Source organism: Ovis aries, chromosome 2 (assembly GCF_016772045.2).
Source record: "Ovis aries strain OAR_USU_Benz2616 breed Rambouillet chromosome 2, ARS-UI_Ramb_v3.0, whole genome shotgun sequence".
Classification (NCBI taxonomy): domain Eukaryota; kingdom Metazoa; phylum Chordata; class Mammalia; order Artiodactyla; family Bovidae; genus Ovis; species Ovis aries.
This window is the reverse complement of record NC_056055.1, coordinates 101,636,250-101,652,244: the sequence shown is the minus strand read 5'-3', so window position 1 is coordinate 101,652,244 and position 15,995 is coordinate 101,636,250. Positions and strand designations below refer to the sequence as shown.

Sequence of the window (15,995 nt, the reverse complement as noted above, 5' to 3'; positions counted from 1 at the left end):
TGGAGCTTCTTGCATTCCTACCTGCTTTTCACTCACTGTCAGAAGCATTTTTCCCTTCAAATAATCTTGGCTATATCTCTAGTGAGAGGCCAGCGTGAAGTTGAGTTCTGGGAGGTAGGTGGTTCTTTTTATCTACAGAATTAGTTGGGTTGTATATGTCCCCTGAAAATGGATCAGGACAAACCCTTTCATCCAGAATTAGCCTATCTGCCCAGAGTATTTGGGGGAAAGGCGGAATCTGAGCTCACTCTCTGGGTTTAGATGATGAGAGAAATAGCTTGAAAATTCTAGAGTTAAAGGTTCAAACTCCACAACTCACTGCCTTTTCAGAATAGAATCATCTTAGACACTATCTGGTGGTTCTCTTGCCTAGAATCCATCTGGAACCGAACTAGAACAAGACTGAAAGGAAGAATCTGTTTTGATTAAGTGGCTGAGCTATCCCTTGGCTTCCTGAAGCTAATAACATCTTCTCGGAGCATTATTTTAAGGGCTGAGTTTGATAAACCATCTGAGTGTCTGGTCTTAGCCTTTCAGAGTCTTCTTTAAGATCATAAATTGTTTCAGAAATTATCTGTCTAAATACACATCTGGTGTCTTGGGTCAGGTCAGGAATGGAAGACAAGAGTGTTTCTGCTAATAGGGCTTGTCTTTGGCGTGGTTGTGGATCGCCTAGGGATCTTGTTAAAATGAAGCTTCTGATTCATTTGGGGCTCAAAAGTTTGCATTTCCAACAAGCTCCTAAAGAAGTTGCTGGTCCGTGTTCCACACTTTGAATAATAAAGTCCTAAACAACACTGGAGTTCAAACTTCAAATCAAGATTTCAAATTCAAAATGATTTCATTTAGTTGTTTTAAAAGGTAGAGGGAATGGTTATGAGAAATTGTAATGGAAGTTTAAAATTTTATGACCTCTTTGTAGGGCTTTCACCATCAAGATCGTAATCAGATAAAGATGATAAGATGTGTTTTGTTTTCATAAAGGTGCAGAAAATGTTCAAATGAAAGATCTTGAGGATGATGAAATGAAAACTTTGGACATACAGATTGTCTACAAGGAAGAACCAGAAAACCAGAATCTTAGCCAGAATCCCTGTCCTTCTTCAGGTACTCAGCATTGTTGGTTCTTCTCCATAATGATGCTCCTGAGATATTTCGAGTGGAGTCATGTCTTGCAGCGCCAGAAGTCATAGCCTAATAGAAAGGTTTCTAAGGAAAAATCAGAACAAAAAGAGAATCTATGTTAAAACAGATATGTTCCGTACGACTAGAAATACCATTCTCTCCCTTCCATAGCGCTTGCCAGCTTCTTCCTTTTTTCCCCTCCTTCTTCTTTTTTTTGTCTTCTTTTATCACTAAGGATGTGCATGTCTACACTGAAAATGCAAATAGAGTCCTCCCAGAAGCTCAATGCCTGTGACCTCTGAAATCAGCCCTGCTTTCTAAAGAAATACTTCTGCTCTTTGTGAGTCACTTGTTCAGTTTCCTCTCAAGATCCCAGGGCTGCAGTGTATGTTGATAAGTGTGTGTACTGTACAAATGTGTGGGCCTGAGACGTGGAGCTGGGGCTGAGATCCAGCCTGCGTTGTTTGCCAACACAGTGCAGTGAGGGGCTATACCCTCCAAAAGGGAGTCCTTTCTCTAATTCACACAAAGGCACTATGAGTTAACTGTGTCCCTATAAGGCCCACTTTATGTTTCTAGGAGCATATTTTCCCGAGGAGACCAGAAAGCAGCATAATAAATTAAGTAAAGAGTAGTTTATAAAAGGGCATCAGAGGAAAAAAAAATAGGATCAATAAAGAAGGATTGGAAGAAGAATGTGATTTGGGGATAAGAACATAAGGTGAGAATTGATGGACTGTTTCTGCAATAAAATGATACACATTTTTGTCACTCCAGAATAAAGTCAGTGAATGTCAATTGCTTTAAGTTTTCTGACAGGTAAAGGTCCTTAGCGAACTCACTTAACCATTTAGAAATTTCCATTTACTTTAAAATAGGTAGGTTAGACTCCACGGATGATTTCCAAGGTCTTTCTAGCTCTTAACATTCTGTACGCTTATCTGTTAGTGAGATACCTCTGATTATTTTTTTAAAACTTCTGATTCTGTTAAGAGAGAATACCATGTGAGAGCCTGCAGAATTATAAAGCACGGTTGCTTGTCAGTAAGAGATTACTTTGGAGTCTGGTATTCAGTTCAGTGTTTTTCAAAGACCTTAGAGGGATTTGTGGTTTTGTCTCATGCGGCATTTCCTTTAACTGGTGGTGATCTGTTTTGCCCTGGATTAGGCCATTCTTGCTTTAGTTTCTCCTGATTAGGCTTCCATGATTGTTTCAGAAAGAAATCTTTGAGGTTTTTTTTTTTTTTCTTTTCGCCTTTTTTCCTTCCTGCCATTGGTACTTTGTTATTGAGGGAGAATTCTGTATTTCAAATCAGTGCAGAAGCTGGAATGGTTAATTAGAGACAAGAATTCTAAACTTTCTTAAATGAGGTCTTTCTTGCTACAGTCAGATTTCTTGTCCTTTGGAAGATAGTGTTGACTTGATTCCTCAGCGTGGTCACTGTTTGCTAACTTAGTTTCTGTTGTGTTACAGAAGTGCCTCCTGCTTATAGCCCATTGAAACCAAGAAATTTCCAACTAGAGCTTGCTTTACCTGCTCAGAAGGGAAAGAATACAATAATATGTGCTCCTACTGGTAAGTGGGTGCAATTACTGAAATAGTTTATTTCTCTGTTTGTTTCCTTTTGTCCACTTCATTGAACACTGGGGCCAAGTAGGCAAATTTCAATTGTTTCATTGTTCCATTGATCTTTTGAAAAAACCGTTATTCATATAGTTTCATAGTGTTTTCAGGGACCCGAGGAAGGGGAGAGAATGCTTGCTTTCAGCTTCCTGCAGTCCCTGGCTGTGTGCGAGTGCCTAGGAAGTAGCTTGGTTTTTGCGAGTGTGAGTTCTACAGTTGTTAATCCACCCTCATCATCCGTTTACTTGTCAGCTCTGTGGTTTTAGAGGAGCCCCCAGTAATGACCTTTCTATGGATGTATTTTAGTATACTACTAGTTACATGTTGTCTTTCTCTTTATATTTTAAAAGGTTGTGGAAAAACCTTTGTTGCCCTTCTTATATGCGAACATCATCTTAAGCAATTTCCGCAAGGACGCAAGGGGAAAGTTGTCTTTTTTGCTGTTCAACTCCCGCTGTATGAACAGCAGAAATCTGCGTTCTCAGAATATTTTGAAAGACTTGGGTAGGTATAAGTTGGTCCAGCTTTTTTTTCCTCTAGGTCATGTAACCGATGTGTTTTGTGCTTTGTTTTGCTTTTAGAAAACCATGATTCAAAAAACTTATAGTAGATTAAGCTTTTTAATAATTTAGAGATAACTCCTTTATGGATACACCTGAAATCCTAAACTCCTTTGATTAAGATAAATTTTATATTTAAATGGCACATTTCACTTTTTTAATGATTTTATAATTTATTTAACATTACTCTTTTCTCTGTTCTTTCACGGTGGTGGCTTGAAAGAATTATCGTTGGCCCTCTGTATCCTCAGGTACCACATGGAATACATTCTATTAATGCCAGCAATTCTTCCTACATTATGTTTATTGATCACTTACTCTATGTCAGACACAGTAAAGAATCTACTGACAATGCAGGAGATCCCAGTTCGATCCCTGGGTCGAGAAGATCCCCTGGAGAAGGGAATGGCAGCCCACTCCAGTTTTCTTGCCTGGAGAATCCCATGGACGGAGGAGCCTGGTGGCTACAGTCCATGGGTCGCAGAGTCTGCACGGCTAACACTCTCCCTTTTTTCACTTTTCTGTGTGTCAGGCTTTGCTCCAAGCACTTACCTTTTCTCCAAATCCATTCCTTTTGAACTTAGGGAGAATTTAATTGACATTCTGATTTTTGTGGTTCCTTATTCACATCATGGTTGCTAATGGGAAATTTCTGTCATCTTCTAGGTACAAAGTTTCAGGCATTTCTGGAGAGATAGCTGACAGTGTCTCTGTGGAACAGATTGTTGAGAACAATGACATCATCATTTTAACACCACAGATTCTTGTGAACAGCCTTAAAGATGGGACTATCCCATCACTCTCCATCTTTACTTTGATGATATTTGATGAATGTCACAACACCAATAAAAACCATCCATATAATATGATCATGTTTAATTATCTAGATCAGAAACTGGGAGGATCTTCAGACTCACTGCCCCAGGTATGTCCAAAGTCAGGTGGATTTCTTCCTAAGTCCTATTTACTTACCCTTGTGGCCATATTGAGGATGTCCTTCTTAGATCCTTGCATACTGTATAACTCATTAGGTTAGTTTTGATTGATTGATTCATTTATTGACTTAACAAATATGTATTAGGTACCTCCATGTGTCATGCCCTGTGCTAGGCGCTGGGCCACAAATATAAAAAGATAGTCCTTGCCTTCAAGCAGCTTAAGTTTTGTAGGGAGCCAAATATGTGAGAATTATGTCATAATTTATGGTAATAACACACAATGGAGTTGTACAGAAAAGAAATAAAAGTGATCTTAAATGTGCTATGAACGTAAAGCAAGACCTAATAGAAGTTAGGATAGGTAAAAGCTAATAAGAGTTTATAAGGAAAATAGCTGGATGGTTTTCAGTAAAGGCTACTGTGTGTCTAGAGGCATAGGGGTATGAAAGTGCATAGGGGCTCGAGAAGCTTAAAGTTTTTTTGGCTGTATGGCTTATGGGGGCCTTAGTTCCCCAACCAGGAATTGAACCCAGGCCACAGCAGTGGATGTGTTGAGTCCTAACCACTGGACTTCCAGGGAATCCCCAAGAATCATGACGTTCTTAATATTGCCTGGGTGCAGAGTCTGAAGTTGTGGATAGCCACCCGTGGGGCAGGATGGGAGAGAGGGAATGATTGACAGAACAAGAGGCCAGGAGAGACGAGCAGCTGTGGGCTGAGTAGACACATCAGTACAGGAGAGTGGACGAGGCGATGTTTTTGGTGTCATCAGAGGGGAAGGGCTGAGAGGAGTCAAGACAGAGAATAGTTTATAGGTGGGGGCAGGAAGGGTATGGAATCCCTGGCATTTTCTCTTGAATGAAGGAGAGAAAGATGGTTCACTGAGAATAATCAAGATGAGAATGGAGGTGGGAGCTCAGGGTACATGGAGAAAATTTGAAATGGGAGACACAACTGAGGGGAACACAGATGAATGGCCTGGTAGTTTTGAGGCCAAATGAGGTTGGAAACCATGCCCTCTGTTTACCAGTCTCACATTGGTGTTGCATTCTCTAGGCTTAACAATTAACCATTGAGGAAGCACAGGTTAGAAGAAATCCAGTATGGTGCCCAAAATTCAGACAGAATTCAGTAGAAATCACATTTCTTACAGTTTTTTCTTCTAGAATAAAATTGATAGTTAACTAGATTCCTTGTTTATTTGAATGATTCACTGAGTCATTCAATATTTGAGTGACTCTTAGAGGAAGAAATAAATATTTATTAGAAGACCATTAAACTAAATTCTTTACAAATGTCATCTTATTGAAGTCACCCAGCTACCATTTTTTAAAAATTGAAGTTATCACTTTTTTAAAATTGAAGCTACTATTTAAAAAAAATTGAAGCATATTTGATTTACAGTATTAATTTCTGTTGCATTAATTTCTGCTATACAGCAAAGCAATTCAGTTGCTCTCATATTCTTTTCCATTAGGGTTTATCACACAATATTGAACATAGTTCCCTGTGTATATAGTAGGACATTACTGTTTATGCATCCTGTATGTAAAAGTTTGCATCTGCTAATCCCAAACTCCCAGTCCATCCCTCCCCTGCCTCTTTCTCCCTCGGCAATCACAAGTCTGTTCTCTGTGTCACACATCTTCCAGTTTAAATGGCTAAAGTTGCCCAACTTTACAGAGAGATGAAGATTTTTGTCCAAGACACCCAGCCAGTGTGACATGGCTGAGATTGAAATGGAAGTCCTTGCCCTTTCCAGTGTATTGTCCTGTGTGTCACAGGGGAAACAGAGGTAAAGACGAGAGCAGTCCTGCCTGGAGAGGGTCTCTTCTCTGGGCTCCTGTGCTGACCCGTGCTCAGCTGCAGAGCAGTGCCTCCTGCCTTTACTCGGCGCTTCACCTAATGGGGACCTTTCCATTTTTGATGTCATAGAGAATGTCAGGGGCAAAAAAAAAATTCTTTATCTGAAGTTAGTTTAAAAAATAAAAACCCTACTTTATCAGGAAAGAGTTACATGAGGGATTGTGGAAACATCTTGCTATTTCCCAGACATCTGACAGTTTGGAATGCTCCTCACAGGTCGTTGGGCTGACGGCCTCAGTTGGTGTTGGAGATGCCAAAAATGAAGCCGAAGCCACAGAATATATCTGCAGACTGTGTGCTTCTCTCGACACGTCAGTGTTAACAACAGTCAGAGACAACTTGGAGGAACTGGAGGAGGTTTTTTATAAGCCCCAGAAGCGTAAGTGGGATCCAGTCACAAGCCCTATGGGACTTTGTTACCCTCTGCTATTCTTAGTTCAGGGTCACATAGATGAACGCTGAATTCTTACCCTTTCTCTGTCTAGAGGGAAATATTTATCTGCCAACGTGGAAAATAGTCATATTTCCAGCTTCTCTCCCCAGTGAAGCTCAGGAGTGGCCTGTAGAAAGCAATCCTTCTCACTGTTCATTTCCATAAACCTTAACAAAGGTACTGGCTGTGAGAGAGGTGCTGAGAACACCTTAGCATGTAGGTGGCTCGGTCCTTCCTGCCTTCTGGGCCTGAGGACAATACTGAGTTCCTATCTGTTATTTGAATATGTATCTGGAATTTTGGTTGAAGTAAAAGTATCTGAACTCATCATGTCTTTCCTCAAAAGATCCGAATATGATTTGATTACTCAGATTGACTAACAAAGATTGATATTTCTTGAATATCAATGCTGTACTAACCCAGCAAGGGAGAGAGGGTACGGAAGACACGTATGACTTCACCCCTCGCTCTCTAAATAGCACACGACCAAATGACTACAAGGCAGAAGAAACATGCCTAAGACAGTCAGGGCGCTGGCTGTAAGGAATGTAGACAAGGTGCTCAACCTACGGCTTTTGATGTCATATGCAAATTTCTTTGGGCTTCCTCAGTGGCTCAGCAGTTAAAAAAAAAAAAATCTGCCTGCTAGTGCAGGAGGCACAGAAGATGCAGGTTTGATCCCTGGGTCAGGAAGATCCCCTGGAGAAGGAAACGGCAACCCACTCCAGTATTCTTGCCTGAAAAATCCCATGGGCAGAGGAGCCTGGTGGGCTCCAGTCTAAAAGAGTTGCAAAGAGTTGGACAGGCACGATTTTTTTTTTTATCATCTGGTCTCTCCCACAGGCTGAGCTTCATCTCCTTTTACTTCCCACAAACCCAACCAAGTTGCATTTCTCTGGGCTCCTGGGATGGAGGAGTCACGTGTGTTCTCCCTCCAAGCTTTGTCCATCCCAGCCTTTGCACATGACTGTGCTCACTCCTCCTCGCCTCTTCCCCTGTTTATCCCCTGACATTGCCACCCCAGGAAGAATGAGAGAAGCCTCCCCGTGCTCCGTGGCACTTTGTGCGTACTGTGTCACCGCTCTCTGCCTGGTCGTCTGGCTTGTGTATTTTCTCTCCTAAGATGACAGCCTTCTCTGGAGCGCAGCGCATGTTCTTTTCAGCTATCACCAGAACCCAGCATGTTCTGCAGATACGGCAAAAATGAATATTTGGAACATTGTGAACACGCCTGGGGGTTAGGTGGGAAGGGAGAAGATCAAAGAACAGAGACAGGACTTAAAATATGGTATTTGTAGAAACAAGATGGATATCAGCCTAGTCAGAGCAGGAGCTCTGTGTTGAGTTAACAGGAAAGCCCGAGTAAGAAGTTGAATTAGGGAAAGGAAATGCCGGCCCACTCCAGGATCCTTGCCTGGGATATCCCATGAACAGAGGAGCCTGGAGGGCTATAGTCCACGGGGTCACAAATGAGTTGGGCATGACTTAGTGACAAGAAAGCAGCCACGGGGCATTTTTGAGGGAAGAAAACAGTCCCAGGAAAGTTGAGGTGCTCGCCAAAGGCCCCAGAGCTTTTGATGCAGAGTCTAAACTGTGGCTGAGGACTCCCAGCTCCCAGGTCTCTTGATTCTGACCTCTTTCCCCAGATACTCATGTGGAAGTCTAGAATCTGAAGTGTGCCTGAGGGCTTCCTTGGTGGCTCAGTGGTAAAGAATCCACCTGCCAATGCAGGAGACACGGGTTCAGTCCCTGGTCCGGGAAGATCCCGCATGCCATGGGGCAGCTAAGCCCTTGCACCACAGCTGCTAAGCTTGAGCTCTAGAGCCTGGGAGCTGCAACTACTGAGCCCACTGCTGAAGTCTGCATGCCCTCGGGCCTGTGCCCCTCAACAAAAGAAGCACCACAATCAGAAGCCCACGGACTCCAGCTAGAGAGTAGCCCCTGCTCGCCACAACTAGAGAGAAGCCCAGCAGCAATGAAGACCCAGCACAGCCAAATATAAATAAACAAAATTATTTTTTTTAAAAGTTGAATTTAGACTTGGATCATGAAAAATGTTAGAATGCGTGCATTCAACACTAGGGAGTGGCTGTAAGGTGTCTTGAGTATTTGTTTCATCATTCAGATGACCTGCCTGTGAGCTTGGGGCCTTGGGTTTTACAGAGGAGGTGACAAAGGCAGAGAAAGGTTTGGAGATATCTGCGTTCAACTATGATGTGTTCTTCCTGAGAAATACTAACTTTCCTTTGATGGCTCTAGTTTTCAGGAAAGTGGAATCACGGACTACAGACAAATTTAAATGCGTCATATCTCAGCTGATGGCAGAGACAGAGGCTCTAGCAAAGAGTATCTTTGAAGAACTTGGGACCGTAACTCTTGGTGAGAATAACCTCATTTTGTCTTCTCTCCATCTGGGAACGGCCATCTGTTGTTCACTGGGGTCTTTTTGTACTTTTCTTAGTGCAAACAATGTCAAGACCATACCCAGAGTTTAACTTTCTTGTTTATGTTATTCATGAGGCTTGTAAGTCCTCCTTTATTTTCTCTTGCTTTTTTTTTTTCCTTTTTAAATCCAAAGTAAATCCACCTAGACACACACACCTGAAAAATACCATATTTAATTCAATCCATTGCTTTCTTGACCTTCCAAGTTTAGCTTTCCATTATATGAATGAAACCACCATTGCCCGGAAGTCTTGGATTCAGACCTACGGGTGACCTTTGATTCTTTATTCTTTTGAGACTCTCTTGAAGTTGCCAAGTTCTCTTCTCCTTTTTAAAATCAAGTAATTAATTCATCGGGTATTGTGCCAGGTACTATGCTAGGTAAAGGAAGCACCAAGATTAAAGACAGTCTTGCCTTCAAGGAACTCAGCATCAAACAAAGATGCGAATAGTCACCCTGTAGCAAGGCAGGGTTACACACTGCTATTACGGGCGCACAGGGGAGCTTAGGCCAGGACTGGGCTGTAGGGAGGACTTCCTAGGGGAGGTAATGTGTGCGACAGATCTTGAAGTCAGCCAGGTTAAGAAGGAGAGGTGATCAAGTGAGGTCAAGAAGACAGCAGTTGCAGAGGGAAGAGAGAGCACAGTGAATTTTAGAATCTGCAGGATTTCATGCTAATTCTAACAGGTGACTAGTAGAAAGGAGAGTGGGGCTGGGGGAGAGGCTGGGGGCAGACAGTGAAGGTGTCCTGCAGGCCATGCTGAGTTTGACTTTTATCCTAGAAGTGGGACTTCCCTGGTGGTCCAGTGGCTTAGACTCCACACTCAAAATGCCAGGGGCCTGGCTTCCATCTGCAGTCAGGGAACTAGATTCCCACTTGCCACAACCCAGAGCCAGCGCTGCCAAATAAATAAATAAATATCCTAAAAGCAAATGGGAAGCAACGCACGATTTTGAACTGATAAGTTCTGTGATGAGAAATGAAGAGAGCCAAACTGAGGCAGTGGAGATGGGCTAGTGAAGGAAGCAGGCTTGTGCAAACAGAAGTGTTCAGATTTAAGAGCTCCCTGGGTTTGGGTGGGAGTGAGCGAGTGCGGGGCTTCTCTCTTGGCACCTGTGTGTGGACTGGCAGGTGTTACTCGTTCTAGAGCAAGGAGCAACTTGGGCAGGCACAAGTGAGCTTAGAGTTTCGGAGATGTTGAATTCTCGTCTCCAAGGTAACTTCTGCGTCTGAGCTTCTCTCACGCTCAGTCTCTCTGCTTTCTTTCACAGCTTGATTTCTAACAACTTATTCTAACAGCTGCTTTGCCTGCCTCTACCCTCTTTCCCGTCGAACCCCCATTACGCAGCTCGTCTTCCTGGGATTACCCACTTTATCTCGTCAGTATCCTGCTGGCGATCCTGGTTCTCCAGGCAGAGCTCTCACGGCGCCGCTCACCTGGCCGGGCGCGCCCCGCTCGCACAATCTGGTTCTGCTTCCCTCGCCAACTTTCCGCTCCTTGCCTATTAGCAGTTCCCTCGAACAAATTCATTCCCTTGTTTGTTCATTCAGTGCTGGGCTAAGTGCTCGGTGGTGGGAACACAGCGTGGACCCTCAGACACAAGCCCTGCCCTCACGGCATTTTCGGTTTGGCTACCGGCAGTGCCAAAGGCGGGTGAGTGACAGTGTCGAGGCAACACGGGGTGGGGGAGTGGTGGGGTGAGCGGTATTTCAGGCAAGGAGACCGGCGCCGGGAGAGAGTCTGGGGGCTTTCACTAGTCCTGAGAACTGTAGGAAGGAAAGTTAAGCAGGTAAAGGCCAGAACACAGAGCCCCCTGTGAGCCAGACTAGGAGTTTGGCTGGAGAAACCCACTTAACACTTGTGTTTTATTTTTTAAAGCATTTATTATTGTTATTTTTAACATTTATTTATTTGGCTGTGCTGGGTCTTAGTTGCGGCATGTGGGATCTAGTTCCCTGATCAGGGATCAAACCCAGGCCCCCTTTGTTGGGTGTGCAGAGCCTTAGCTACTGGACCACCAAGGAAGTCCCTCAAGACTTAAAAACAATACATGTATTTATTTATTTGGCTGCACGGAGTCTTAGTTATAACACGCAGGACTTTTGTTACGTCATTTGGGACCCTGGTTCTCTGACCAGGAGTCAAACCTGCACCCTCTGCTTTGAAGGGTGAAGTCTTAACCCCTGGACTGCCAGGGAAGTCCCTCCCTAAAGGCTTTTAATCAGTGGATTAGCATTGTCTCTCATCTGCAATTTTGGAAATTCCCTCCAGTTGTTGAATGGAGACTGGACTGGAGGGAAGGGGGAAGGAGGTAAGGAGATGAGGTAGGAGGAGATCATGGTATTATCCAGAAGCCTTAGGACATGGTCAGGGTTGTGGAGGTGGAGAAGGGTGGGCAGACATGGCTTTCTGCCTTCTTCTCGTCTCTTATACCCTCCCGCCATCTCTTCACCTGTTCAGATACTGTCAGCTGCTTATTGCCAGATGGCCTAGCTCATTTTTGCACCTACCTAAGTTCAGTAAATACCTGTTGATTACTCTAGTTTATTGATAGTCCCCTTGTTTGTAGATTGGGTTACTGCTACTTGTCTGGGTAACCACCTTTGTTTCTCTGATTAAAGATGAATGGGTGAGGGGATTTCCCTGGTGGTCCAGTGGTTAAGAATCTCCCTTCTAATACAGGGGACGAAGATTCAAACCCTGGTCTGGGAGCTAAAATCCCATATGCCGTGGGACAGCTAACTCCGTGTACCCCAGCTAGAGAAGCCCCAATGCAGCCACTAGAAAAGCCCCTGTGTGCTGCAGCAAAGACCCAGCACAGCCAAAAAAAAAAGGCAGGGGGGCAGTTAGGTTTTATTCCATGGCTGTTGTTTGGCCTCTGGGCTGTTTGGTTATCAGCTCACAACTGGTAGAGCTTGGGTATGGGACACATCTGGGTTTGAATTCCTGTGCTCCCTCTATCGGAGAAGGCAATGGCACCCCACTGCAGTACTCTTGCCTGGAAAATCCCATGGACGGAGGAGCCTGGTGGGCTGCAGTCCATGAGGTTGCTAAGAGTCAGACATGACTGAGCGACTTCACTTTCACTTTTCACTTTCATGCACTGGAGAAGGAAATGGCAACCCACTCCAGTGTTCTTGCCTGGAGTATCCCAGGGACGAGGGAGCTTGGTGGGCTGCCGTCTATGGGGTTGCACAGAGTAGGACACGACTGAAGCGACTTAGCAGCAGCAGCAGCAGCAGCAGCTCCCTCTGTATACTAGCTGTGTGACTTGGCGTGATGATTTCACTTCTCCGAGCTTCCATTTCCTCATCTATAAAGTCTATCTATGTCATGGCGTTGTGAAATGAAATTATAAATACAAGACATGTTGATTCTTGGTATGTAGTCGGTATTCAGTAAGCAGTTGTGTTTGTACGTAGACACACTGCTGAAAACTGTCTCAAGAGAAATACTCTAAGGAATCAAAATTAGAAAGCGAGACATGCTTAGAGCCTTAATGACTAGCCAGATGACACAATGGAAAACAGGTTTTTTTTTTTTTTCTTTTTCAGAAAACTTATCTCGCATTCAAAATAGGAATTTTGGGACACAGAAATATGAACAGTGGATTATCGCAGTTCAGAAAGCGTGCATGGTGTTTCAGATGCCAGACAAAGATGAAGAAAGCAGGATTTGTAAAGCCCTGTTTTTGTACACGTCACATTTGCGGGTATGTGGCTTCTTTGGAAAAGGATATTTCCATCGTAACACCTACTGGGAGCTGTGCTATGGCAGCTGAGAGAGCATCATTTAGGAACTTTCCCGGTGGTTCTTATGAAGCAAATGCCAAAAGCTATCCTATTCAACATCTGTCTTTGCTCTCTGAAACCTGGCCCTAGAGGCCGAGGGACAGAAACAAGGGCCGTGGGTCTGTGCTGTACCTCAGTATCCCCAGATTTGACCTCAGGGGTGGGGAGTATTACTGTAAATACATGACCAGGGACAGCCATCTTTAAAGTCTTTAAAGTTCAGTAGGTGGGTCATGTTGCCATAGCTTGAAGCATGTTTTCCTACCTTTGGTCAAACCACGTGCTAGGAAGTCCAGAGTCTGTAGTTGTTTGCTGGTTAACCAAGAACTTAAGCAACAGTTACCACCATCACCTCTGCTTATCGTGCCATTGAAAATATTTTTAAAATACATTCAATCCATATGAATTTGTAGAATTTTAATGGACTTAACTGAATATCTGATGTAAGGGGTCAGCGCCATCATTCTGAACAGGTGCAATTCAGTGATGGTTTTGGATGTACAAAGAGGTTTAAGTTGAATGTCCAAATTATGAAGCAGGTTGATGTGGAAGTTGCTTTACTTTCATTTTTGTGATTTAATCTTTGACATTTGTTTTTCATGTAATTTTCTTTCTCTTCCAAGGATTCTAGGATCCAAAGTGATCCGAATTAATGACTAATTCTAGCTAATTGAGGTGTTTTCTTGTTTTGTTTTTTTTTTCCTACAGTATGGTTCTAAGGTTTTATTGCAGTACTGTTAGAGGTGATTCATCTTTAAAAACTTAAGTTGGAATAGACTTGAGACAAGTTTATTATTAAAATTAATTCTGTGTCAAGTACGGTGAAATGAACTTAAGTACAGCAGTTGTATTAGACATTAGAAACATACTGAAACTTTCCATTTTCAACAGAAATACAATGATGCCCTCATTATCAGTGAGGATGCGCGGATGAAAGATGCTCTGAATTACTTGAAAAACTTCTTCAGCAATGTCCGGGCAGCAGGATTTGATGCAATTGAGCAAGATCTCACTCAGAGATTTGAAGGTGGGTGGTGTTTCCAGGGGGAGGAAGCCAGTGGAACCTGGAGACTCCAGGGGCAGTGTACACATATGGCGTCACACTTAGCAACACCTGGTGATGCTCAGGGACTGGTTCTGGGCTTACGGAGATAGGATACGTGGCAGGACTGTGAGACTTCAGGGAAATCTGCACTTAGGAGAAGAATCTGCTGCTTACACTATTTCCTGTTTCGAAGAAGGAAAAAATAGGATTTGCAAAGGATACATCCCATAGAAATAGTCAATTGATAGGAACATTTTTTTGGTTTAACTTTTAGTAATTTGATAAAGATTTAAAAAATATAAAAAAAAGTTTTAATGATATTAAGACTGTAATTTGAGCTAACTCTGCGAGATAGTGAAGGACAGGGAAGCCTGGCATGCTGCAGTTCATGGGGAGCAAAGAGTTGGACACGACTTGGCAACCGAACAAGATTGTAATTATGTACTTCTATATAAAGAAGAAAACCGATATGGCTCTTGATGCCACTGTGTTCATATTAAGAAAAATATAGGAAAATATTAAGTGAAAAGTAAGTCTTTCTTCTTCCTCTCTCAAATGCCTTTTCCCAAATAATAATTTTTTGGGTCTATACCAAAGTATTAACTATAGATATGCTAAATACTGAGCAACTAACTTTCTTGGGGGAAGGGAAATTTATGCATTTATTAGTGTATTCAGTGTATGCATTGCATTGGTGGTTATTTATCGTAAAATTCTGGTCAGAGATTGAGAGATGAAATGTTTGAACTGTAGCTAAAGGTTGCAGTGTGTTCTAAATTACTAGAATTTATAAACCTTTTGTGGGCTCCCAGGTGGCACTAGTGGTAAAGAACCTGCCTGCCAGTGCAGGAGATGCAAGACATGTGGGTTTGACCTCTGGGTCAGGTGGATCCTCTGGAGGAGGGCATGGCAACCCACTCCAGTATTGTTGCCTGGAGAATATTGTGGGCAGAGGAGGCTGGCAGGCTATAGTCCATAGTATAGCAAAGAGTTGGATGTGACTGAAGCAACTTAGCACACGCGCGTAAAACTTTTGTAAAATATTCCCCTTTTTGCAGAAAAGCTGGTGGAACTAGAAGATATTTCCGTGGATCCCAGCAATGAGAACCCTAAACTCAAAGATCTCTGCTTCATCTTGCAAGAGGAATACCACTTAAACCCAGAGACCAGAACCATCCTCTTTGTGAAAACCCGAGCACTAGTGGATGTAAGCTTCTCCCTCCTTGTGGATAACAAGTTGGCCCAGTACAATTTCAATTAAAAGATTGTCCATTCTTTACTTCTTTGCAATTAAGCATCCCTATATAGGGTCTGTGTGGGTCTGTTTCTGGGCTCGTTATTCTATTCTGATTTTCTCTTTGTTTATCCTTACACTGATACCTCACTGTCTCAGTCACTCTGGTTTTTAATGCCTTGATACCCTCACAGCAAGCATTTCACAAATTTTTATTCCTTCCATCAATTAAAAAATTTTTAGCTGTGTCTGTGGGCACCTAGTGGTACCTCACTAAGGTTTTAATTTGTATTTCACTAATGACTAATATGATTTATCATTTTTTTCATATGCTCGTTAGCCATTCATGTATCTCCTTTGGTGAAGTATCTGTTTACATCTTTTGCCCATTTTAAAATGGAGTTTAACTGGGTTATTTATTATTGTTGAGTTTTTAAGTTATTGTTGTTAGTTTTTTGAGAGTTCTTTTTTCTGACAAAAATGTCCTCTATCAGAATTGTGATTTGCACGCATTTTTCTTCAAGATCTTTTCATTCTCTTAACCATATCTCTTACTGAAAGTTTTAACCTTTGACAGGTCCATTTTATCTTTTTTTTTCTTTTTGTGGATTGTGCTTTTGATTTTGTGTCTAAGCAACCTTTGCCTACCCAAGAGCACAGATTTTTTTCCCATGTTATCTTCTAGAAGTTTTATAGATTTAGATTTTATATTTAATTCTACAATTCATTTTGAAGTATGGATTGAGATTTTTTTTCTCTTAGCATGTGGGTATCCAGTTATTTCATCATATATGATGAAAAGACTATCCTTTCTCCATTGAATTGCGTTTGTAACTTAGAAAGATCAGTTGGCTCTGTTCTTGTTGGTCTATTTCTGGATTCTGTTTTCTGTTCCATTCATTTGTACATCTATCCTTTCACCCATCCTATG

At 42.5% G+C, this 15,995-nt stretch overlaps 1 protein-coding gene across 1 annotated transcript in view; it reads left to right on the top strand.

Annotated features, from left to right (window-relative positions):
- The window catches only part of RIGI (RNA sensor RIG-I), a 47,382-nt gene that overhangs the window by 11,127 nt on the left and 20,260 nt on the right, over nucleotides 1-15,995 (top strand). The window contains exons 5-13 of the mRNA XM_004005323.5: nucleotides 985-1,107; nucleotides 2,600-2,701; nucleotides 3,100-3,253; nucleotides 3,976-4,234; nucleotides 6,330-6,492; nucleotides 8,806-8,925; nucleotides 12,549-12,706; nucleotides 13,677-13,812; nucleotides 14,889-15,037. Coding sequence (XP_004005372.1) covers nucleotides 985-1,107; nucleotides 2,600-2,701; nucleotides 3,100-3,253; nucleotides 3,976-4,234; nucleotides 6,330-6,492; nucleotides 8,806-8,925; nucleotides 12,549-12,706; nucleotides 13,677-13,812; nucleotides 14,889-15,037 — 1,364 coding nt within the window. The remainder of the gene's footprint in view (nucleotides 1-984; nucleotides 1,108-2,599; nucleotides 2,702-3,099; nucleotides 3,254-3,975; nucleotides 4,235-6,329; nucleotides 6,493-8,805; nucleotides 8,926-12,548; nucleotides 12,707-13,676; nucleotides 13,813-14,888; nucleotides 15,038-15,995) is intronic.